This window comes from Kogia breviceps, chromosome 1 (assembly GCF_026419965.1).
Source record: "Kogia breviceps isolate mKogBre1 chromosome 1, mKogBre1 haplotype 1, whole genome shotgun sequence".
NCBI classification, from domain to species: domain Eukaryota; kingdom Metazoa; phylum Chordata; class Mammalia; order Artiodactyla; family Physeteridae; genus Kogia; species Kogia breviceps.
In genome coordinates, this window is record NC_081310.1 from 14862209 (window position 1) to 14882559 (window position 20351).

General features: G+C 41.6%; 1 protein-coding gene across 35 annotated transcripts in view; it reads right to left on the minus strand.

Moving 5' to 3' along the window:
* ESRRG (estrogen related receptor gamma) overlaps nt 1–20351 on the minus strand; it is a 645982-nt gene that overhangs the window by 169463 nt on the left and 456168 nt on the right. For all 35 annotated transcript variants that reach the window (XM_067027629.1, XM_067027575.1, XM_067027635.1 and 32 more), the window contains one exon: nt 6997–7412. In XM_067027629.1, coding sequence (XP_066883730.1) covers nt 6997–7412 — 416 coding nt within the window. The remainder of the gene's footprint in view (nt 1–6996; nt 7413–20351) is intronic.

The window sequence follows — 20351 nt, forward strand, 5'->3', positions numbered from 1 at the left end:
AACACTGAAGCTAACAATTAAAATAGCAGGATAATAATATTTCTCATTGATAACTTGGCAACATTCATGCATTTCAAAAACTCAGACAAAATTGGCATCAAATGCAAGGAAAAATGGAAAAGTCAATTAAATATAACAAAAGCAAGCTCGGAGTTAAAGCAAATGAGGTTTAGACAATATTTCTTTTGAAAATAGCACCTCAATATTTAATTTACTACTGCATCCAAACTGATAATCACTGAGATTCTTTAAGTCAATTTAGACAATTCCATATTATTTTGGATTTTACTTTTAGAACTTATTCGTTTTAAAGATGCTACGTACAAACCGGGTAAGTTATTTTCTCTAAATGCTATTTAAGTTAAACAGATAATACCTTATTATTTTCCTTGGTAAGTTTCATATGATGTACAGACACTCAATTTGTAAGTTATTTCCGCCAGTGCTGCAAATATTCTATTCTGAGACTAAAATAGCACATGACGGCAAAGAAAATGCTACATCCAGGAAAGGTACTCTAGGACTAAGCCGTCTACTTCAGGAAGGAGTCAACAATTCAGGGTGGAAAACAGCAGACCCAGAGACTGTGCCCATGCACCTTTAGCATATGCCTTCCTCCTCTTAATGCACTATGTTTAAGGTGAGATTTAGGCTCTTATCGGTGTCACCTTTAGACTCAGACTAGGAGAGCCCCCCACCTGAAAGCCCTGGGCTTTAGAAAGTATCATGGTGCAAGACCTTCCACAGGCTAAGGAGACAAGCTCCCCTTGTACTGCGTGAACCCCAGTACCCGGGACTCCCGAATTCCCAGGATAGACCCCTACAAACCCCGTTCCAGGATCTGCATGGCCCTCTTCCCTGAGTTGCTCCTCTGGAAGATGGCCTGGGCTGGACTGCAGTGCCAGAGTGCACATTACGAGGCCTGTGCGTGGTCAAGGTGCAGCTGTTAGGAAGGGGTGGATGGGCCTTGGACATGGGGGCAGGGGAGTCCACACTATGTACCAGCCATGATGGAAGGCAGAGGGGAAGGTAGAGAAATGGGCTGGGCTGCAAGCTAAAAGCTGGCTCTCCTTCTACTGGCTCTTTCTGACACAAAACTCCTAGGAGTCTAAGAATTTAAAATGCCAAGCTAGCCTCCCAGGCCATTGTGAAGGCACATTTGTCAAATAAGAGAACAGAACATATTTGACTTAGCAGTTTGTTATCTTAATTTACAAACGCTTACATATTTACATACACACTATGTGGCTGTACACTGTATCAGGTCCCATGAACATCCACAGTGGACCTGATTCTCATGATGGTCTCTCCTAGATTTCACGCTGCAAAGACATTCTGCTTTTTTATTTCCTGAAACCCACATTCAAAGCTTAATTGGGATATTTTACTCAAGTGCTAAGATTCAGGTTCCCTTTCTGATTTACCTCCCTCCACAGTCACAGAAAAAAAAAAAAAAATTGATCACCAGAAAACTACATAAAACCAGGGCAATTCCCTGGTAGGCCAGTGGTTAGGAGACTTGGTGCTTTAACTGCCGAGGGCCTGGGTTCAATCCCTGGTCAGGAAATTAAGATGCCACCAGCGGAGCAGCACAGTCAAAAAACAAAAAACAAAACAAACTATATAAAACCAATCAAATTTCCAATCGGCCCACCTAAATGCCTTCTAATATAAAAGGGCACTATTGTGAAAAATGGCTATAGGGAGAGAAAGTTTATTATCAGAGCAAAAGGGGGGTAGCTGTGAGCTGAGAAGCTCACAGGTCCTTCTAGTTTAGCATCAAAGACATCTATTTGTCCTATAGAGTATTTATTTGAACCACCCAAAGCTTGAATAACCCAGTCATACTGCCAATATCAACCAGAGTCAATCAATTATTGAGCCCTTGCTATGGGCCAGACGCTTTGACAGTCTCTTCATTTAATCCTTACCACCTGGGGAAGGGAGGCACAGAGAAGTTATGGCCTCTCAGCAGGTAAGTGGCTAAGACTTGGACCTGGTTTTATATGAATCCAAAGCCCATGCTACAATGAATATTTTAAAAAATATAATCCCCTATTTTTAAAATATATAATATACTCTTATTAAAAGAGGGGGGAATGCCATATTTCTAGCACAAGAATGAACGGTGGAAATGGTTATATTAATAAATATATACAATTTATTTTCCATATTCTTATATAGACATAAAATCTTCAGGGGGTTAGTGTTTTGTGAATTAAATAATGAAACATATATTGACTTTGGGGGGATATAAAACCTCCTTAACAAGAATCCAGGGAAAACTCTTAATGAGAAGTTACCAAAAAAAAAAAAAAATTCCCACTCATTTATGAATTAAGGCCAAACTAGAATTAGAAAAAAAAATCAGAATAACGATATCACACACAAAAATTAATAAGCCTAGGGGCTTCCCTGGTGGCCCAGTGGTTGAGAGCCCGCCTGCCAATGCAGGGGATGTGGGTTCCTGCCCTGGTCCGGGAAGATCCCACGTGCCGCGGAGTGGCTGGGCCCATGAGCCATGGCCGCTGAGCCTGTGCTCCACAACGGGAGAGGCCACAACAGTGAGAGGCCCACGTACTGCAAAAAACAAAACAAAACAAAACAAACAAGCAAAAAAATTAATAAGCCTAGAAAACGACAATGAAATCACTGCTGCCATTGTAACCCTGTGGGATGAAAGAACAGTCAAAATCCTCTAAAAAGTTTTTGGTCAGAAAAGAAAAGAAAGGAAAAAGCAAACTAAAACCTTCCAAAACTTTGACTTTTACCTAAGTGTAGACCTAATTCAATAGTTTTCCAATGATAACTTGGAAACAGTCAATAAATACAATATGCCTTTCTGGTTGACTTTTACTGAAATGTATGATTAATTGCCTTTCACAACTAATATCACATTCAGCTTTGAAAAGAACAATTCTCACTACTTTTTGCAAGAGGTGCTCTGGATATATGTTCTTTTGGCTCTAAATTTAATAAGTATTTTGTCCAACTATTAAAATGTATTACGTATTGGATAACCAATCTTAATTTTTTTTTTTTTTTTTTTTTGTGGTACGCGGGCCTCTCACTGCTGTGGCCTCTCCCATTGCGGAGCACAGGCTCCAGACGCGCAGGCTCAGCGGCCATGGCTCACGGGCCCAGCCGCTCCGCGGCACGTGGGATCTTCCCGGACCGGGGCACGAACCCGTGTCCCCTGCATCGGCAGGTGGACTCTCAACCACTGCGCCACCAGGGAAGCCCCAATCTTAAATTATTAAAACAAGAAATAAAAATTCTAAAGAGGAATATTCTCATGACTATGGCTTTGACTATATATGTCCCTTAGTCAAGTCAATAAGAGCTGAACCAGGAAGCCACACTTAGCCCCTTGGCCATAGGGGCTATGAGACGGTGGAAAGACTTGTTCTTAAGGGCAGCTGCATAATCCTTTCTCATTCTGTGGGAGAGCTTTAAGGGAGGGAAGGGAAACACTACCATTGGTCAAGGAGGGTTTGGCTGCAATGCTGCCTCAAGGCATGAGAATGGATTCTATGGTCCCTTCCACATCACACTAAGCATCTGCGATGATGCAACAGATTCGGCCAGTTTCAACATCTTCCGAGTTGAATCGCTATCACTAGTTGGCCAGAGGAAGGAGGGGCTGTTCCAATCTCCCTTACAATTACCACCCTAATTATTACATGACACTTTCACAATTTAATCCCTTTATTTGCCTCACTGCCTTTCTGGGGCTAAGTGAGCACCTCGGCGCGATGCCCGCTTTTGTAGCTAGCGGGGTAGCAGGGCAGCAGGAGTACCACCCAGCTGCCAGCTACAAGCACAGCCAGGTGGGCAAGCCCAGAGTGCTAATCTGGACAGTGACATTTCTGTCTGCTGCTCGAAATCCTTGAAAGTTGCGGTCTCCAGTATGGAGTAGAGCTGAGCACTGTACATCAGTGCCAAGAATCACCCTGTGGCTCACCCTGTGAGGCTTTTGGTAGCATTGCAGCATCCTAAGGAAGACTCAGCGAGAGAAGTCCAACTGTTCTATTCCAGGGATCGCTCGGTAAGTAACTATTGCATGGTTATTAATAGCTAAGCGATAGGATTTCTTTTCTTTTTTTTTTTTTTTAAACAACTGTCAGGAAATGTTTTCTCATAGTCGTCCTATCTTTGGAAAATATACCGAGGATCACAGTTGTTTCAATCACCCCTCCCACAACAAAAAACTTTGGTACTCCCTCAAAGCAGGAGACACTTATAGGAGGAATTCACTGCAATCCACAAACCTGTGGGAACCAAGCTATCATAAAGCGTTGCTAAGCTGAATCTCAGGCCAGCACAGTGCCAGGCCCACAGGACGTTTTTAGTCAATATTTGTTGAGTGAATGGGAGTGATTTTCCTATTGAGACCATTTTGCTTATACCAGTGTACACAGTATTTGTTACTTTATCCCCAAACACTCCCTTATCTTTGTGTGGTTAGACCCCAAGCTGTGTAAACTGAGTTAGCAAAATCAAATTACTAACAGTTTAAATTTGAGATGCTCTGCAGCATCCATATTCTAATACTGTTGGACAATGGCTGGTAAGAACACCAAGATTTGATGTGTGTTTTCATTCTCAAGTTTTGCAATCTAGTAAGCAGGCTGAAGAGGTACTTTCAAATGCCCCAGAGTGAGAGGAAGCTTCGCATACAGATCGTCATTGTTTTTATTTACTCACTTTACATGTGATTTTGTATTTCACTTTATCCAGAAGCATTCCTTGAGGTAGGTAGTAACGCCTTCAGTTTATAAATGAGAAGAGAGAAGATAAAGATCCAGTGGATAAAGGATTTTTGTAAGAAAATGCTAATAAAACATGGCTATGATGATCCATTAAATCTGAAGCTGCAGCTATTAAAATATTTAGGTAATTCATACACACGCCACACTAACTTGGCTTGTGTTCTTTCGTTAAAACTGTGAAAGGCCAAGAAGAGATTAGGCTGATAGATCCACTCTATTATGTAAGAGTTATGATATCTTGAACAACTGTGCACTTTAACTCTAACTATGTATTCATCAGCCACAGATCAAGGAAGTGATTATGTAATAAATAGCACAAGAGCAATGGGAGATGGTACCACCTGTTCCACTAAGGACAATCGCTATGATCTTCAGTGCTACTGGGTGAAAAGACTTGCCCGCCCACATGCTCTTAAAAGGAAAGAGATTACTTTCTGTGCTCATAAAGGGGTTCAGAATCACCTTTTGTTAAAACATGTAGAAGGATTAGAGTTTAACAAACAAACATCATCTCCTTTGCACTTTAAAATCCAGTAAGCATGTCACACAGCTATTAAACTGATTTCAGCTATGTCCAACAAGGGACCAGTAGATGACAAAGAAGAGTTGTCAGCGGTAAATCAGCAGCAGCACGGTAATAGAGCTGTGGTTCTCAAACTCGGGTGAGCATTAGTCACCTGGAGGGCTTGGCAAAGCACAAATTGCTGGGCCCTCCCCCAGGGATTCTGACGGAGGTAATCTGGGATGAAGGACGGGCATCTGCATTTCTAACAAATTCCCTGGTGATACTGGTAGCGGCCACACTTTCAGAAGCACTGTCACAGAACACAGCACGGTAGAGTGCAGTGGTTCTTAACCTCGGCTTTAGATGAAGCATTAGCTAACTAGGAAGCTTTCATAAATCCCCGCTTGCCCTGGCTGCACCCAAGGCCAATTACTTCTGAATTTGGGGGTATGAGCCTAGGCAGCAGTATTTTTTGTATGTCTCCAGGTGACTCCAGTGAGCCTGCAAGGTTGAGAACCACTGACGTGAGGGAAAACACACTTGTATCTATAACTGATTAAGAAGATACATTTTAGGTATTTTTGTTTGGGCCATGCTACGTGGTTTGTGGAATCTCAGTTCCCCGACTAAAGAGTGAATGCGCGCCCTCAGCAGTGCAAGCGTGGAGTCCTAACCACTGGACTGCCAGGACATTCCCAGAAGATACACTTTGTAAACCACGGAGCAGAGCAGAATAGAATCACTGCCGTGCCGGGGATCCTCAATAAACAATGATTCTTTCCTTCCTCTATTTTCTTCAAAAGTGTATCACAAAGGATCTAAACAAGCCAAATATAATTTTCTGTAAGATACATATCTATAGCATCGAAAAAGAGCTGAGTTTTGTATTTGTGGATTCCTAGTTTAAAGGGTCACATACAAATTTCAGTCATGTTTCTCTACATTTTTCGGCGGGAAAAAACATTGTTATTTATAAATCCGGAGATCTATAAAGGTTTGGGTATGTCTTACATACGTTGGAGGCATATTTTATATTTTGGTACAGTTTGGAAGCTTTTTCATACAAATTTATTAAAAAGGTGGGGAAAGTACATCCAACCACAGGAAAAGAAGGAAGGGCGTGGAAAATTAAATTTGTTTAGAGAAGTGATTCTCAAAAGTGTAGTTCCTGGACCAGCAAAATCAGCATCATCTGAAAATTTGTTAGAAATATAAATTTTCAGACCCCCTACCCAAGACAGATGTAATGAATCAGAAGCTCTGGGAGTGGGTGATCTGCATTTTCACAAGCTCTCCAGGCAGGGTTGATGCACACTCTAGTTTGAAAACCACTGGTCTAAAATAGTGATCATTTTAGCTATAGGAAGAACAGAAGGGGTAAAAGCACTATTTATCCAGTGAGCATCGGTTCAGTTGCTATCCAGACCCCCACTGCTCTAAGAACAGCTGTGCTCTTTTAAACTCCACCTATAGCTTATTATCATTCCATCTTTAGAGCTTGATAGTAAACGTGGAATTGATAGGGAACATATGGGGGTGGGGGGGTGGAGTCTATTCTACAAATCCCCCACTATCCATGTTAACCTCTTTCTATTTTGTACTCAAGATAGAATGAAGAATGCACAACTTCAACAAGGACCAGAACCACGAAAACCAACCAACCCACCATCACATGAGGCTGGAGGAGGGCGGGTATCGCCAGGTGCAACCCTCACTCACCTTGAATCGTCCTCTTGAAGAACGCCTTGCAGGCTTCACAGGATGCTACCCCATAGTGGTACCCGGACGCGATGTCACCGCACACTAAACACAGTCTCTTGGGCATCGAGTTGAGCATGTATTCGCACTTGGTCTGAGGGTCTTCAACAATGGTGCTGGAGCAGTCATCGTACAGTTTCCGGACAGGCCCACTCCCTCCTAGGATAGGAGCAGAAGGGTAGAGAGGTGGCGAGTCAAGTCCGTTCTGATGGCCATTCATGGTTGAACTGTAGCTCCCGCTGGCGTCTGAAGAGCCACCTGGGCTGTGGTGGTTGACGCTGTCCGTCAGGGAGGCTGGGCTGGAGGGTTCCGTCTTGATGAAGGACGAACAGCTGGAATCAATGTGTCGATCTTTGTTTGACATTCTGCAGAGAAGCCTGAGGTTTAGGGAGGTGCAAACAGAGAGAGAAAGAGGAAAGAGTGTCAAACACAGATACCAAAAGAAGTCAAAACAAAGAGAAGGTGAAGAAATAGAGAAAGTGAAAAAAAAAGGATCGAAAGGAGAACAAAAAAAAGAGAGAAGAATTCATACGTTAAAGACATTGCTCTCTGAGAGTGCGCTGCCTAAGAACTAGGGACTACATATCATTCTCTAGTCAATATCTCTTGTTCTACAACAAGGTAATCAGCATAAGGGCATGACAGGGTTACATCAAAGTGCCCAGACAGGCCATAAACAAAAGCTCTAAGGGATCCAGTTCCTTTCATTTTACCTTTCTCTTGGAGAAGCACTGTCAATATCTAAATCAACTCTCTAGATTCTAAATTTATCCACGGAAGAGGAGTAATTTGCAAAGTCCATATCACTTCTAAAATTACCCTTATCCTCACTCTACTTTTCTCTTCTATTTTCTGATGTTGCAGTCATTTTATTATGAGCAGAACTAAACTTTTATTGTCAAGACCGAACAGATGATTCCTCAGCTCTGTAATTACTGTTTGTCAGCACGCTTCCATAAGCATAACTGTGTCTTTTATTGATCTAAGACACATAGGGAATAATATATCCTCAATCACCGTTGCCTCTTTAATTAAATTGCTCTATTTCCGAGACATTTAGCGATACAGAAAGACATCAAGGATAAAATGCTAGCCAATATTTAAGGATTATTTTGTAGAGCTCACTAAACAGTGAAATGATCACCAGCATTGATTAATAAATATGTACATGTGTTTACATGTGTCCGTGTCTGCATGTGCGATTTGCCACTGTTGAAGAGAGGAATCACTAAAAGCCATTTGAGCCTTCAGTATACCTGTGAATCCATAAACCTGATACTTCATATTCAGCAAAGTAAGGATGTATCAAATTTTGTCCTGAAAAAATGAGATCTGCCATGGTCTCTTTTTCTCCCCTTCCTTTGGAATTTTAACATCATACCTCCTAAAAGGAAATATGATGAAGCATCTAATCTAACAAACTCTCTCTCTTATCTAGAAGAAACAGACTGCCCCTCTTACTTTGTCAGACCCTTAAGTGATTAAATTTCTGAAGAGGTAATTAGATGAAAAGATATAATTGGTCCTATTTTCTTTCTGGTTCTCCATAGTGCAAAACCCCTTTTAGCAAAGTCTCTAGGAGCCTTCTGAGAGCCCACTATAGAAAGGAGAGGTGACAGTTGAGAAACAAACTTAGATAATTGCTTTCCAGGGGAAAGTTGATTTATGGGAATCCTACAGGGTAATGGTCATTCACTCGAATTTGGGGGAGTAGTCACAGGAAAACCGAAGGGATGCAATTATCTCTTTCACTATAAATCTAATGATATTTTATCACTGCACAAATTTCATGCTCTCCTCCGGGTGACCCCTTCCCCCACTGTTGTGTTACTTTCAAACGAAGAAAAATACGTTTATTTCCTATCAGGGAATGCTCACGGAACGGTTCCGAGAAGGCGGTCTCAAGAGCAAAGAAAGCATCCAGAGCAAGAATTTGCCTCTTACCTAGCAGATTTCCCATTGGAAGTTTTGGGCTGCTTTCTAAAGTAAAGCAAACTCAGGATGTGAAGAAAGCAAACAGGAAGGAGAAATCCACAAAAATATCTTCTTGCTTTCGCCCACCCACTTGTGTTGTCCTTTCCTCAAGAGCTAGTGAAAGAAAAAATGTCCCCCTCCAGCCTGAACCAGGCGTCCGTCCGCTCCCTCCCGCATCTGCTGCCTTGTCCCGTCACTGTTAATGAGCTCCGTAATTAATAGATCGCTCTCCTTGTCTCCCAGCTTGCACCCTGGGCTAAGCACTTTTCCTCAAGTCAACGTTTGAAAGAAAGCGGGTCGGCACTGACTTACAGCAGCCCTGCAAATTCTTTTTAATTTAAAGCACTTACTCTACCACTTCACTTATTACCTTATAATTACTGGACTGCTCGCACATACATTATGACCTTAGACTACAGTTAGAAGTTATTAGGGTACTAAAACACGGTTGCTCCTCTTTTCTCTCTCTGGCACTGAATTTCTCACAGCCACGACAATTAACTCTTTCGCCATCTGCCTGCGAGGCACCATTCCGTTATCATCTTTTTCTTTTTCCCAAGGAGAGTTGCTTTGAGCTGCTTGATCACAAAACACACCACGCTTTCCCTGGGCCCTCTTTTCTCTCTCTCTCTTTTCTTGGATTGTCTCTGTTCGATTGTCTCCCAATTTTCTTTCCCTCGGGCTTTTTCTCATGGACTTCTAAAATGTGCAGAACTCTTGACTGAGAAACAAGGCCAGGGATCACCCTCCTATTTATGGAAGGGTTATTTGCAAAGTCACCAAGTGTTTACGTGTCAAAGGCATGTTGCTAAGGTGTTTGAAAAACTGGGTGTCTCCAGGCAGCTGTCTCCTCGAAAATCTCAGCCCCTAACTCTGCAATAATCTGGATGGAAGCAAGAAAATTCAGGAAGTTCAAGTGGTCAGGGAAGCCTTTGGACAGTGGCAATCTCTTCTCCTACACAAGTCTGGCCATCCTAGCGGTAAAGGAAAGTGAACATGCTGGATCGGTGCTGTAGGTTTTACACGTTTCTTCTCAGACGTGAACTGCTTCTTTAACGAATACCTTTTTGCCCAGTGGAAATAATAACAGAGTTGCCATTTATCAAGTGCTTACTACATGTCAGGCATTGACCTGAGTACTTTACAAATATTACCTCATTTAATCCCCAAGGCAACCTTGTGAGGGAGGTACTACTCTTTAAGAAACAGAGCCTCAGACATCAAACAATGTCCTGAAAGTCATCCAGTTTGCAAGTGGAAGAGTCAGGATTTCAACTCAGGGCTGACTCCAAAGTCCAGCGAGGAAATGTCCTGAAGCCAACAGAGAGTTTTTCAAGGTGTTCACTGATGTTTTTTAAATAGCCAAGCAAAGAGGGGTAGCGCTGGCACACACAGAGGCTCTATGACTTTCACACTTGCCCACGAGTGGAAAAGTGGCTGTAGAAGCCACCACGCTGGCTACAAGGCTACCCCGTTGAGTCACCCTCCCCAGGGTTTGCAGTGACACCGAAACAGAAATCTGAAAGAACACAGTTGTCTCGTAATTACTACTTAGCTCATTACATTATACCCTAAAACTAGAGTGGGCCTCAATTCTCTCTCCCTCTCTGTCTCTGAAATTCTACAGCTCTATTATTCAAGCCTGAGATATTCACAACTATCTATAAATTCAATTGTCAGCTGGTGGGTTTTATTCTAGACTTCACTTCAATCTAAAATTAGAGGCACTAAAATTCACATTAACTCTAAGAGGAATGTAGTGAATAAGACTTTATTTCAAAAGAACACCTTTTTGTCAGAAAGAGCCCTTTTCGAGATGATGGCTTTATCTGGAACCAAAGAGAATAAGCCCAATTCCACATTGTGCTGTTAACGCAGAACTTTTAGGTCACATTGGATTAATAAAAATCTAAATTTAGTTAAGAATTATGAACAGAAATAACATGTGTTGGAAAAATGTGGGAAATATGTATTTTAAAGGCGATGTAGAGTTGCTTTTATTTTATTATTTTAAGAGAAATGATGGGAGACACAAGGGAAAAAGAGAAGCAACTTTCTAAAAATCTCCTCTGAGTGAACACCCTGAGAATAAACTGGAGGGAGAAATAACCATGTCAAGAATAACATTTATTTTCCACATAAGAAACTAAATTTGAGGGATATAACAGCCTTCCAGAGGCCAGAGACATTGCAGTGCTTTAGACAGTATTTTCAATACAGTTTGAGGTATAGTCTTCTGTATTCTATATATATTCTATATATGTTCTATTATATATATTATACATATATACACATTTATATATCAATTCTGATGATCCTGCCTCAACATAGGAAGTTTGTTTTGTTTTTTTTTTCCGGTACGCGGGCCTCTCACTGCTGTGGCCTCTCCCGTTGCGGAGCTCAGGCTCCGGACGCGCAGCCTCAGCGGCCATGGCTCACGGGCCCAGCCGCTCCGCGGCATGTGGGATCCTCCCGGACCGGGGCACGAACCCGCGTCCCCAGCATCGGCAGGCGGACTCCCAACCACTGCGCCACTAGGGAAGCCCGTACATAGGAACTTCTTGCCCAGCCTTGCCTAAGGGTTAGCAAGAGTAAAATTTATCTTTGGTGTTAGATACTAATGATCAGGCAAATAAAACTTCTTGGTTGCTGGACTATTTAAAAATGTAATTTTTGACAGTTGATTAACTGTACATACAGGTGTGCATGTATAGGGAGAAAGTGACAGACAAAGAGAATAAGAATCAATTAAAGTTGCTGCTGGAGGGGCAAACAAGATAATCTGTAAGTTAATATTCCATTTATATTCTAATTATCAAGCTTGTTTTCAGAGAGGCTACCTAGATCCAGGTAAATGCGTGACTGTGCGTGAACTGCTGTGAATTCTGGGCAATGTGTAGGTGTCCAGAAGGGACTTAAGCCTATGTTCCATAGGCTTATATATGCTTAACTATTATTAACCCTTTCACCAAACTATTGGGTTGCCCAAAAAGTTCGCTCGGTTAGTGAATACATTGTTCAACAGTTCCTCGTGAAAGTTAAAAATGTGTCTTTTAGTTTTATCTAAACCGGAACGAACGTTTTGGCCAACCCAATGAAAGTTCCTAATAAGCAGCTGCATTTCATCTTTTGAATTTTATACCAAACTTGAGTTCGTTTTCTACTTTATTTCCCTCCTTAACAAAAGTGGTGCATCAATGCAACACATGTGTACAGGTCTTCTTTGGCCTTCCTGATTTTAACACCAAGGCAAGATTTTTTGAAATTTTATTAAACCTATTTCAGTGACAGACACCTAAATAGGTTAAATAAATGACAACTAAACAACTCACCAGTTTATTTTTTTCCTTGTCATCCTTAAGGGCCAGAAAAGGTACCCATAATCATTATAAATTCCAAACACTTTATCAATTTATATCTCAAATTTTTACATAACAACAATGGAGCCAGCAAACCTGCAAGTTTACAAATATGAGAAGAGAGAGAGAGAGAAATAAGAAGGCAGAATCCTTAGTTCTCTCACTGAATCAGAGAATTTCAGGGTTGGAAAGGAAGGTTATCAAAAGTCGTATTGCTAGGCTTCCCTGGTGGCGCAGTGGTTGAGAGTCCGCCTGCCGATGCGGGGGACACGGGTTCGTGCCCCGGTCCGGGAAAATCCCACGTGCCGCGGAGCGGCTGGGCCCGTGAGCCATGGCCGCTGGGCCTGCGCGTCCGGAGCCTGTGCTCCGCAACGGGAGAGGCCACAGCGCTGAGAGGCCCAAAAAAGTCGTATTGCTCATCACTTAACCTATCCAAAATAGGAATGAAGCTATAAGGATTGGTCGGTTTTCTACCTGCGGAAATCACCAGATTGAATATTTAAGTATTTTTATTTCAAAAAATAAGAAGCTTTTATTAGCCTATAGGCTTTGGGTTTTGTTTTAATGCTTTTAGAAGAAAACCTCCAAGACTAAGGCAGCAGCTCCCCGAGGCCCAGGCTTCAAAGCTCACGACCCCAGCAGCTCCGCTGGCAGCCTGAGTTATAAGAACTCCAAGCACGCCACTTTACAATGAGCTTTTTTTTTTCCCTCTCCTGCTTCAACTAATTGCACTCTAGTAAAGTGGCAAAATGTGAATCACTTAGTAACAAAATGGGCACCAGCTGCTATTGTCAAAGAATGGTGATGCTGAAGAAAGAGAAAGCAACCGAATGAAGTGTCATGTCAGAAATCAACGGTGCAACGTGTGATTTGAGAAAACATGACTACTTTACAGAGACAGGGTGTCATTATGGCATCACAGTAATACGCTGCTTTGACAACTGCTGGGTCTAACATATCATCATTGCATTAAGGTACACTGGCTTAGTTGGGGAAGGAAGAGAGAGGATTTTTTCTTTTAATAAGAAATATCTTCAGGTCTGCCTGGCTAACCTAACAGAAGGAGACCATTAATTGTAAAGAAGGAACTGTAAATTCTGACCCACACGCCAGAAAGATTAAAACACATGCACACATATGCACACACACTTAGATATTATTTTAGGTCTTCTTTAATAAATGTGGAGGCCCATCGAAAGGAACAGAGGTCTGCATAACAGGATCACAATGATTTAGTGATGCCGCCTCTTGATTCTTTGAACAGATAACTTGTGCGTTTAGTCTAAAAGACTCTTTGCAACTTACTCTGTCAAGAACCAGAGTAAGCAAACAGCTCCCCACAAAGCTGATGCTTGAGTTGCTGACAAGAGATGCAGCTAAGTTGTGTGGGAACCAGGGGCCAGCTCCTTCAAGTAACAAATCGGAGCCTCTATCTAAGCTGAAGGCTTTCCCAGTTCTGTCAAGGGCCACGTGTGCTACACTAAGCAAAGGAGTTTAGGACAAATAAAAACAGGAGGCTTGGAACTCATTTCTGGGCAGTCGTTGAAAGCACCCCAGGAATATAATTTCATACCTAGGGCTAAACCATGACCAAGAAGGACCTTGCTGAAACCCTATCTGCTTTTAGGGCTCCAGTGTTCAACTTTGCTCTGAAATTAGGTTGGTCGGCTATCCTGATTCAATCACTGAAATGTCCTGTCCTGGGACTTCCTTAGTCCAGACAATCCAGGATGGTTGGCCATCCAACCGGATATAGAGAAAGACCTATAAAACCTTGTGCTTTTCCTCCTGCTGTTGTCCCTAAAACAAAGGAAGGGAAATGGCTTCCATTCCTTCTCAGCAAAGAGAAGTGGCTACTCACACTGGGGCTGTTCTAAGTGTATGGGTTAGAAAGGGCCTGCGTCCTATCTTCCTGTGCCATTCTAGTCAGACGCCACTGCCCAGCGCCTTGTTAAGTTATCCAGACTATTTTAGATGTTGGAAATTGCAATGGCTTCAGTTTGCGTTACCAGGTGATTTCTGATGCTTCCTGGTTGATAAACTTTATTAATGGGAAAAGAAATGGTCCTGTGATATCACAGTGTGTTGCTCATTACAGCTGTTGACAGTTTCTGTATTGAAGGATTTGACCTGATGCAGGAGCGCTTACTAGTGTAATGCCTCCTTAGCTTGTTTTCTTGGACCTATGTCAATCTGAGGGTGCACATCCCTTGTTTATAGCTCTAAATACAGTAAGCGAGCTACTGGCAAATCAATAAGACTGTTAAATGCATAATAATACTGGGTAATTGCATACATGATGTTTTGCATAATTAACTGTCTGAGCTTTTCTTTAATATAATGGGCTCTCACGTAATAGAGAGCATCTATAAGTCTATAAAATATACACAGTTTACATGAACCATGATTCTGCTTAAAACTCTGGCTAATCACCTACATTGGCTTTGAAGGGAGAGCTCTCCTCCGCTGCCAAGTCCAAATCAATTCTTATGACATTACTTTACAACTAACATGATATTTAACTGATGATGGCTATTAGCTATTATACAGATTGCATTCAAGGACTGCAACAGCAGGGGAAAAGAATACCATTCAGTTTAAACAAACTTCTGCCACGTAATCAATATTACTGAGGCAAATTAAGTGTTTTAACAAGTGTGTATATTTGCCCTAATGCAGCTTAATTAACTATATCCTCACAACTGCCCAAGTCCAGGACACCTATGGATATTAGAAGACGTCAAGAACTGTCTAGTCAGCAACTCAGATGCACAAGAGACACAAAACAAGCATTTCATCTGCAATCCCTAAGGAGAGTTCTTTCCTTACACAAGTTTCTCCCCTGGGGCCAAAAGCCAGAGGCCCAGAAGAGCTTTAGAATTGCGTACTCTACATCTTGATGTAGGAAATGCCCAAGTGTTGACTGGATCACTATCTCCAGGGTAGAGTGAAACAGACCTGGGCACAAGGTGGGAACCCTGCCAGAAAAAAAAAGGTTAGTATGGGGTAAAAAACTACCTAAGATAAATCATCAAAATGAAGTTTAGGATACATGCTGAAAGTAACATTTATTCGGTCTTAGAGATTTACTATGCCATGAGCAGACCTCCTCTGCAGTAAGCTCTCTAGAGAAAAGAAATAGTCTCCTCCTTCTACAAATCTCTGGTCTTTCAAACAGAAATATGGATCAATAAAGTTTGCTTGTGTTCAGACAATTCTGTCTCCAAGCAGTCAAGGCGCACACCGAAGAGAAAAAGCCGACACAACAGCGGGGGAACTGACAGCTCAATGAAGACCTTCTCAAGGCATCTCGCTAGAGGAGAAATAAACAGACGCTCAACTCATGGAAAGTCTATGCACTGATCTTTACAAATTAACAATCGAATATAGATGCTTTACACACACACTCCAGTGATGGGAGTTCACAAGTCAAATCCAGGTCAATGAAAGCTGAGGCTGCCTGAATCTCCCTTTCCTGTCCTCTTTTCTATGCTGCAAGAGGAAATAAGAATGCTATCAAGAGTTGATGTAAGGATATTGAGATCATAATATTGATGTCACCCTTTACTCATTGAGAAAATGTTTTGCAAAAGCAATTACAATGACCAATAAGCCAGCTGCCTGCAGAGACAGGCCAGTTCCTCTGGAGTGGAACTCTGAAACGTTCCTGGAAGCTGGGTGAATCACAGAGGTGAGACAGCTGAGAAGCTGAGGGGGAACCACCGTTGAAATAAAGGTTGCTTCGAGCCTTTTGGAACATGTCTATGTTAGAGGGAGGTTCATAGTACCACCACAGATAATAAACCACATCTTTCCCTGTTGGACAGTGGTTAAACTATATTTATACTTTTAACTTAATGGCTTAGTTTGCAGTAGTTAACATCTGGATGCAAAAGCAGCTGGTCTGGGGGTGACCTACGATAGCAGAGGTTCCCATGATATTCTGTTGGTATTAGGTGTTGTTCAGCTGAAGTAGGAGAGTGGGGGGGAGGTGTGGAAGAGGGGAAATCAGCTAATTATTAATCCTAAGACTCCTTCCTCTGTCTTCTTTCTTTAAAAGAAAACATTTCATTGAGCTAGTTGCCTGAAGAGAAGGTGAAGCTTAAACACCCAAGCCACTCCTTGCAGGCAATGAAAAATAACGTATATATACACATATATTTAATTCAAGCCATGGAAATGACGAAGGATTTGTTCTGCAGCATTATGGGTTTTGTAAAAGAGATTATTCGGCAGTGAGACACCATCCAGAGAAGACAGCGGAAGCCACCGAGAGGCCAGGATTTCAGATGAGAAGGACTCGCTTGTGGTTTGTCATTCAAAGGTCCAAAGATAAACGTGCGGAGAAAAATGTCTGAATCTTAGTCTCAATTCTGAAAAACTGATTAAAAAATGTAGGACACCAGGGTTCCCACACCTTGTCTGTCTTCTCTTTCATTTCTCAGCAAACTGTGTCTTCTTACAGTGCTAGAGGGAGGAGCAGCAATGTGGTTCCAGCTGGGGACCCAGTGCTGTGTGACCTGAGGCAGGTCTCTACCGCACTCTGACCCTCATCCTCCCTTGTCAAATGGCAGGATGCGCCCACGTGCTTTCTAAAATAACTGCTGCCATTAAAAAAAAAAAAAAAAAAAACTATGCTGGGTTGGCCTGAAAAAACCCAAATGAACTTTTTGGCCAACCCAAGATTTTACTCAGATAAAACCCATGCTGGCTTGTGACTCAGGTGAGACTGAGAGTAAGGGCTATTGCATGAAAGCACACTTCCCAAACTTCCTTTTGTTTCCTTGGCTGCTGTTGCACTTAGCCAAGCTTCGCGCTTAGGGCAGTGCACGTGTGTGTGTGCGCGCGCGCGCGCGTACGTTTGTGCGTGTGCGTGCGTGCACGCGCGTGCGCACATGTACCTGCTTCAGGAGAAAGAAAGAGTACGTAGCCAACAACCTGCTACATAACAACGCAACCACAGCGACTACCGTCAACTGAGGAATCCTTCCCACCGGGTGACCAAAGGCCAAATAGTGCCATGATCATCTGGTGGGATCCAGGGAGCAGTCTTGGTTTTTTCCTAGAAATGGTTCTTTTTGCTCGTTACGTTTTTGGTGGGAGGCGTTGGCGGAAAGGGCAATTCTCTGCAATCAGTGTTTAAGTGAGTGTTTGTCCCAGTGTGTGACACCACGCTGTCAGCAAGCAGCGGGGAGTCCTTGAGTTGTTACTACATTTGATTTGACTGCCAGTAGGAAGCTTCATTTCTACCAACTGTTAGCTGCTCGCTCAAAGAATCTTCGTTTCTGGAGTGATTTTTTTTTTCCTCCTCTCTTCTATTTCCTTTTCCTTGATAGGTTGTGTGCCCAAATGCCACGTGGATGTGTCAGAGGCAACTTTAGCTCTTTTCTCCCGAGCTGGTCAGACCTGAGGGCCTGGCTGTAAAGGGTCCACCCAATGCGTTTGGAATGTCTAGTCTCTCCTTTAGATGCTCTGAACTTTAATTCACATTTCCTAGATCCTCACGAGGTCGACACAGACGCAAACTGGTTCGGCCACATTGCGGTCACATGTTTTTACTTGGTGCGGTTTATTTTAGCTGATGGGGCAGACATTTCTGCAGCTCTTACCAGTCAAAAAGAAGAAAAAAAAAAAAAAAAGCCTTGTCACTCACCTTTTCGTACAATTTTGTTGAAATAACTGCTCTTTGGGTGACTGCTTCCAACACCTCTAAATATTTTTCTGATTTGATAACTTGACTACTTCCTGTGAAAGCCTTTCTCTTTCCAAATAATGATTTTGGTAATTAGGATTCTCAGATAGTGCCTCTGATAGAAACTTCTGACAGTGCAAATCATCTTTAGAAACAACAAAAGTATAGGCATGAGTAAAAACGGTGGGGAAAAAAAGGGAAGGAAAAATCCCTCAGAGATATTATGAAAATTCAGGCTGAATGGAAAATTAATTAACACTAAAGAGCTAAAACTGTAATTAAGAAAAATTTCATTAAGGAGAGGCAGGTGACTCTGCTTTTCTAAATATGACAAGGTGCTGTGTAAAAATAAAGCAGAGGCAGGTTTTGGGGAGTGGAGCACGAAAGTCATGTCTTTAACCAGATCAAATTCTCGAAATTGGCTGTCAAGACAGGACTGTTGTGATTTATACCCGTCTATCAAGCGCACGAACGGAGAGACTGAGAAAACAGAAACAAGCTGCTGTCGCTTCCATTCGCAAAGAACCTTTAATTTCCACAGCACCATCTGTTACCAAATCTAATTCACATTCCCCCCTAATCTGGTTTAGTTCCATAATACTAATTCTTCCCCAGCCCCTAGGAACACAAACGACCAAAAAAAAAAAAAAAAAAAAAAAAAGGCTTTGGTTCTTGTTGAGTGAGAAATTGAATATTACAGAGTTAAGGTGTAAAAGCTCTGGTGACTCAAGTGAAGCATGCTCTTCTCCATGAAAATGTCTTCCTGGTAAAGGGATTTGTTTTCAACCAGTGCAGAGATATGAAATTGTTCATATTTGGGGTAAAAAAAAAAATGCTGATATAAGAGTAGGCTGGGGACATGAAAGCAGAGGTTGTCATAAAATACAATTGTCAAGTTTAGTCACTTTCAGAACTGGCTATAAAATCACTTTGTCATGGTTTTCACATAGAGAAAGCCTGAAACTGTATTTCTGTTAAGGAAACGGAGAGTGATGTATAAATTCAGAAAAAGTAGAGAAGCCTGGGTGGGGGCGGGAGGGGAAGCTGGGGGGAACCTAGGAGGAAATGAGACTAGAAAACAATCATATCTAATTTAAAATAAAGGGATGTATATGGGTAAACACACATCCATCTCTCCCAGTCCGAGATTCTATTAGCACATAGTTTTGATTCAACATCACTTCTGCTCTTTGCCGATATAATACCTGGCACCCACGATAATGAGGCTGTGGAAACTATAAAATTATAAAGTGCTTTCTGTATCAGAGAAAGATTAAACTACACTCAGTAAAGATTTACCGTTAAGTGTATTTTATTGCTTTCTAACTCTGTGAAAATTTGTTATTTCTAAAGGCAATAGTACATAAAGATCCACAGGCATACATTACAAAATGAGAAAAGCCATTGTTTGAATCCTAGGATGAGAAGGTTTGATTACACATTTAGTCAACTAGCTTACTACCTAATTCTTCTATGAACATTGGAAGCATTATCCTTTTTATCTCTAACCCGGTCACATAGAACACTAGGTGCATTACAGGATATCAACCCCTCAATGTCAGTAAATCACTGGAGAGGTTATGATCAAAATATTTATTTTCATGATAGACGTGATTATCACCCATAAACACATTTTTTTTTTAGAAAAGACTTTAACTTGTAAAGTCCATCACCGGACTGGTAGTATCTTTATACCCAATTTAAAAAAATCCTAAATCTGTTATATAAAGATGTACATTTTCAGGAAAGAATCTCTCATTTTACTGATATAATCCTCTGATTAACTAGGTAGACAGATCTTTTCAACTATTAGCAATAATAAGAGCCTGCTTTTTAAGAGACATGGTAGATTATGAAAGAAGATAAATCGTTCAGGACATGGTAACAAACAAGAAAACTGGAGATGAGAATAAATATGCTTATACACACACATGAGCATATATGTACATGTCCTATAGAAACATCAGTGGGTGTCATACACATGTATCAGTGATTAGAGATTCTAAAAATGGTAAAATATAAAATAACACTTAATATTTTCAATATTCATTAAGCAATATGCTAATTCTGATATCCCTAAATCATACACAGTAATTTGTACTGTGTAACTTTTAGAGTTTCTATTACAATTGCAAACTAAAGAGAAAATTTTGTTTTCTTCACACTCATAAAAATGGCTAACATTCCCAAGACTGACAACGCCAAATGCTGGTAAGGATGTGGAGCGACCAGAACTCGCATACGTTGCTGGCAGCGTATAAAATGGTACAACCTTTTTAGAAAAAGTTTGG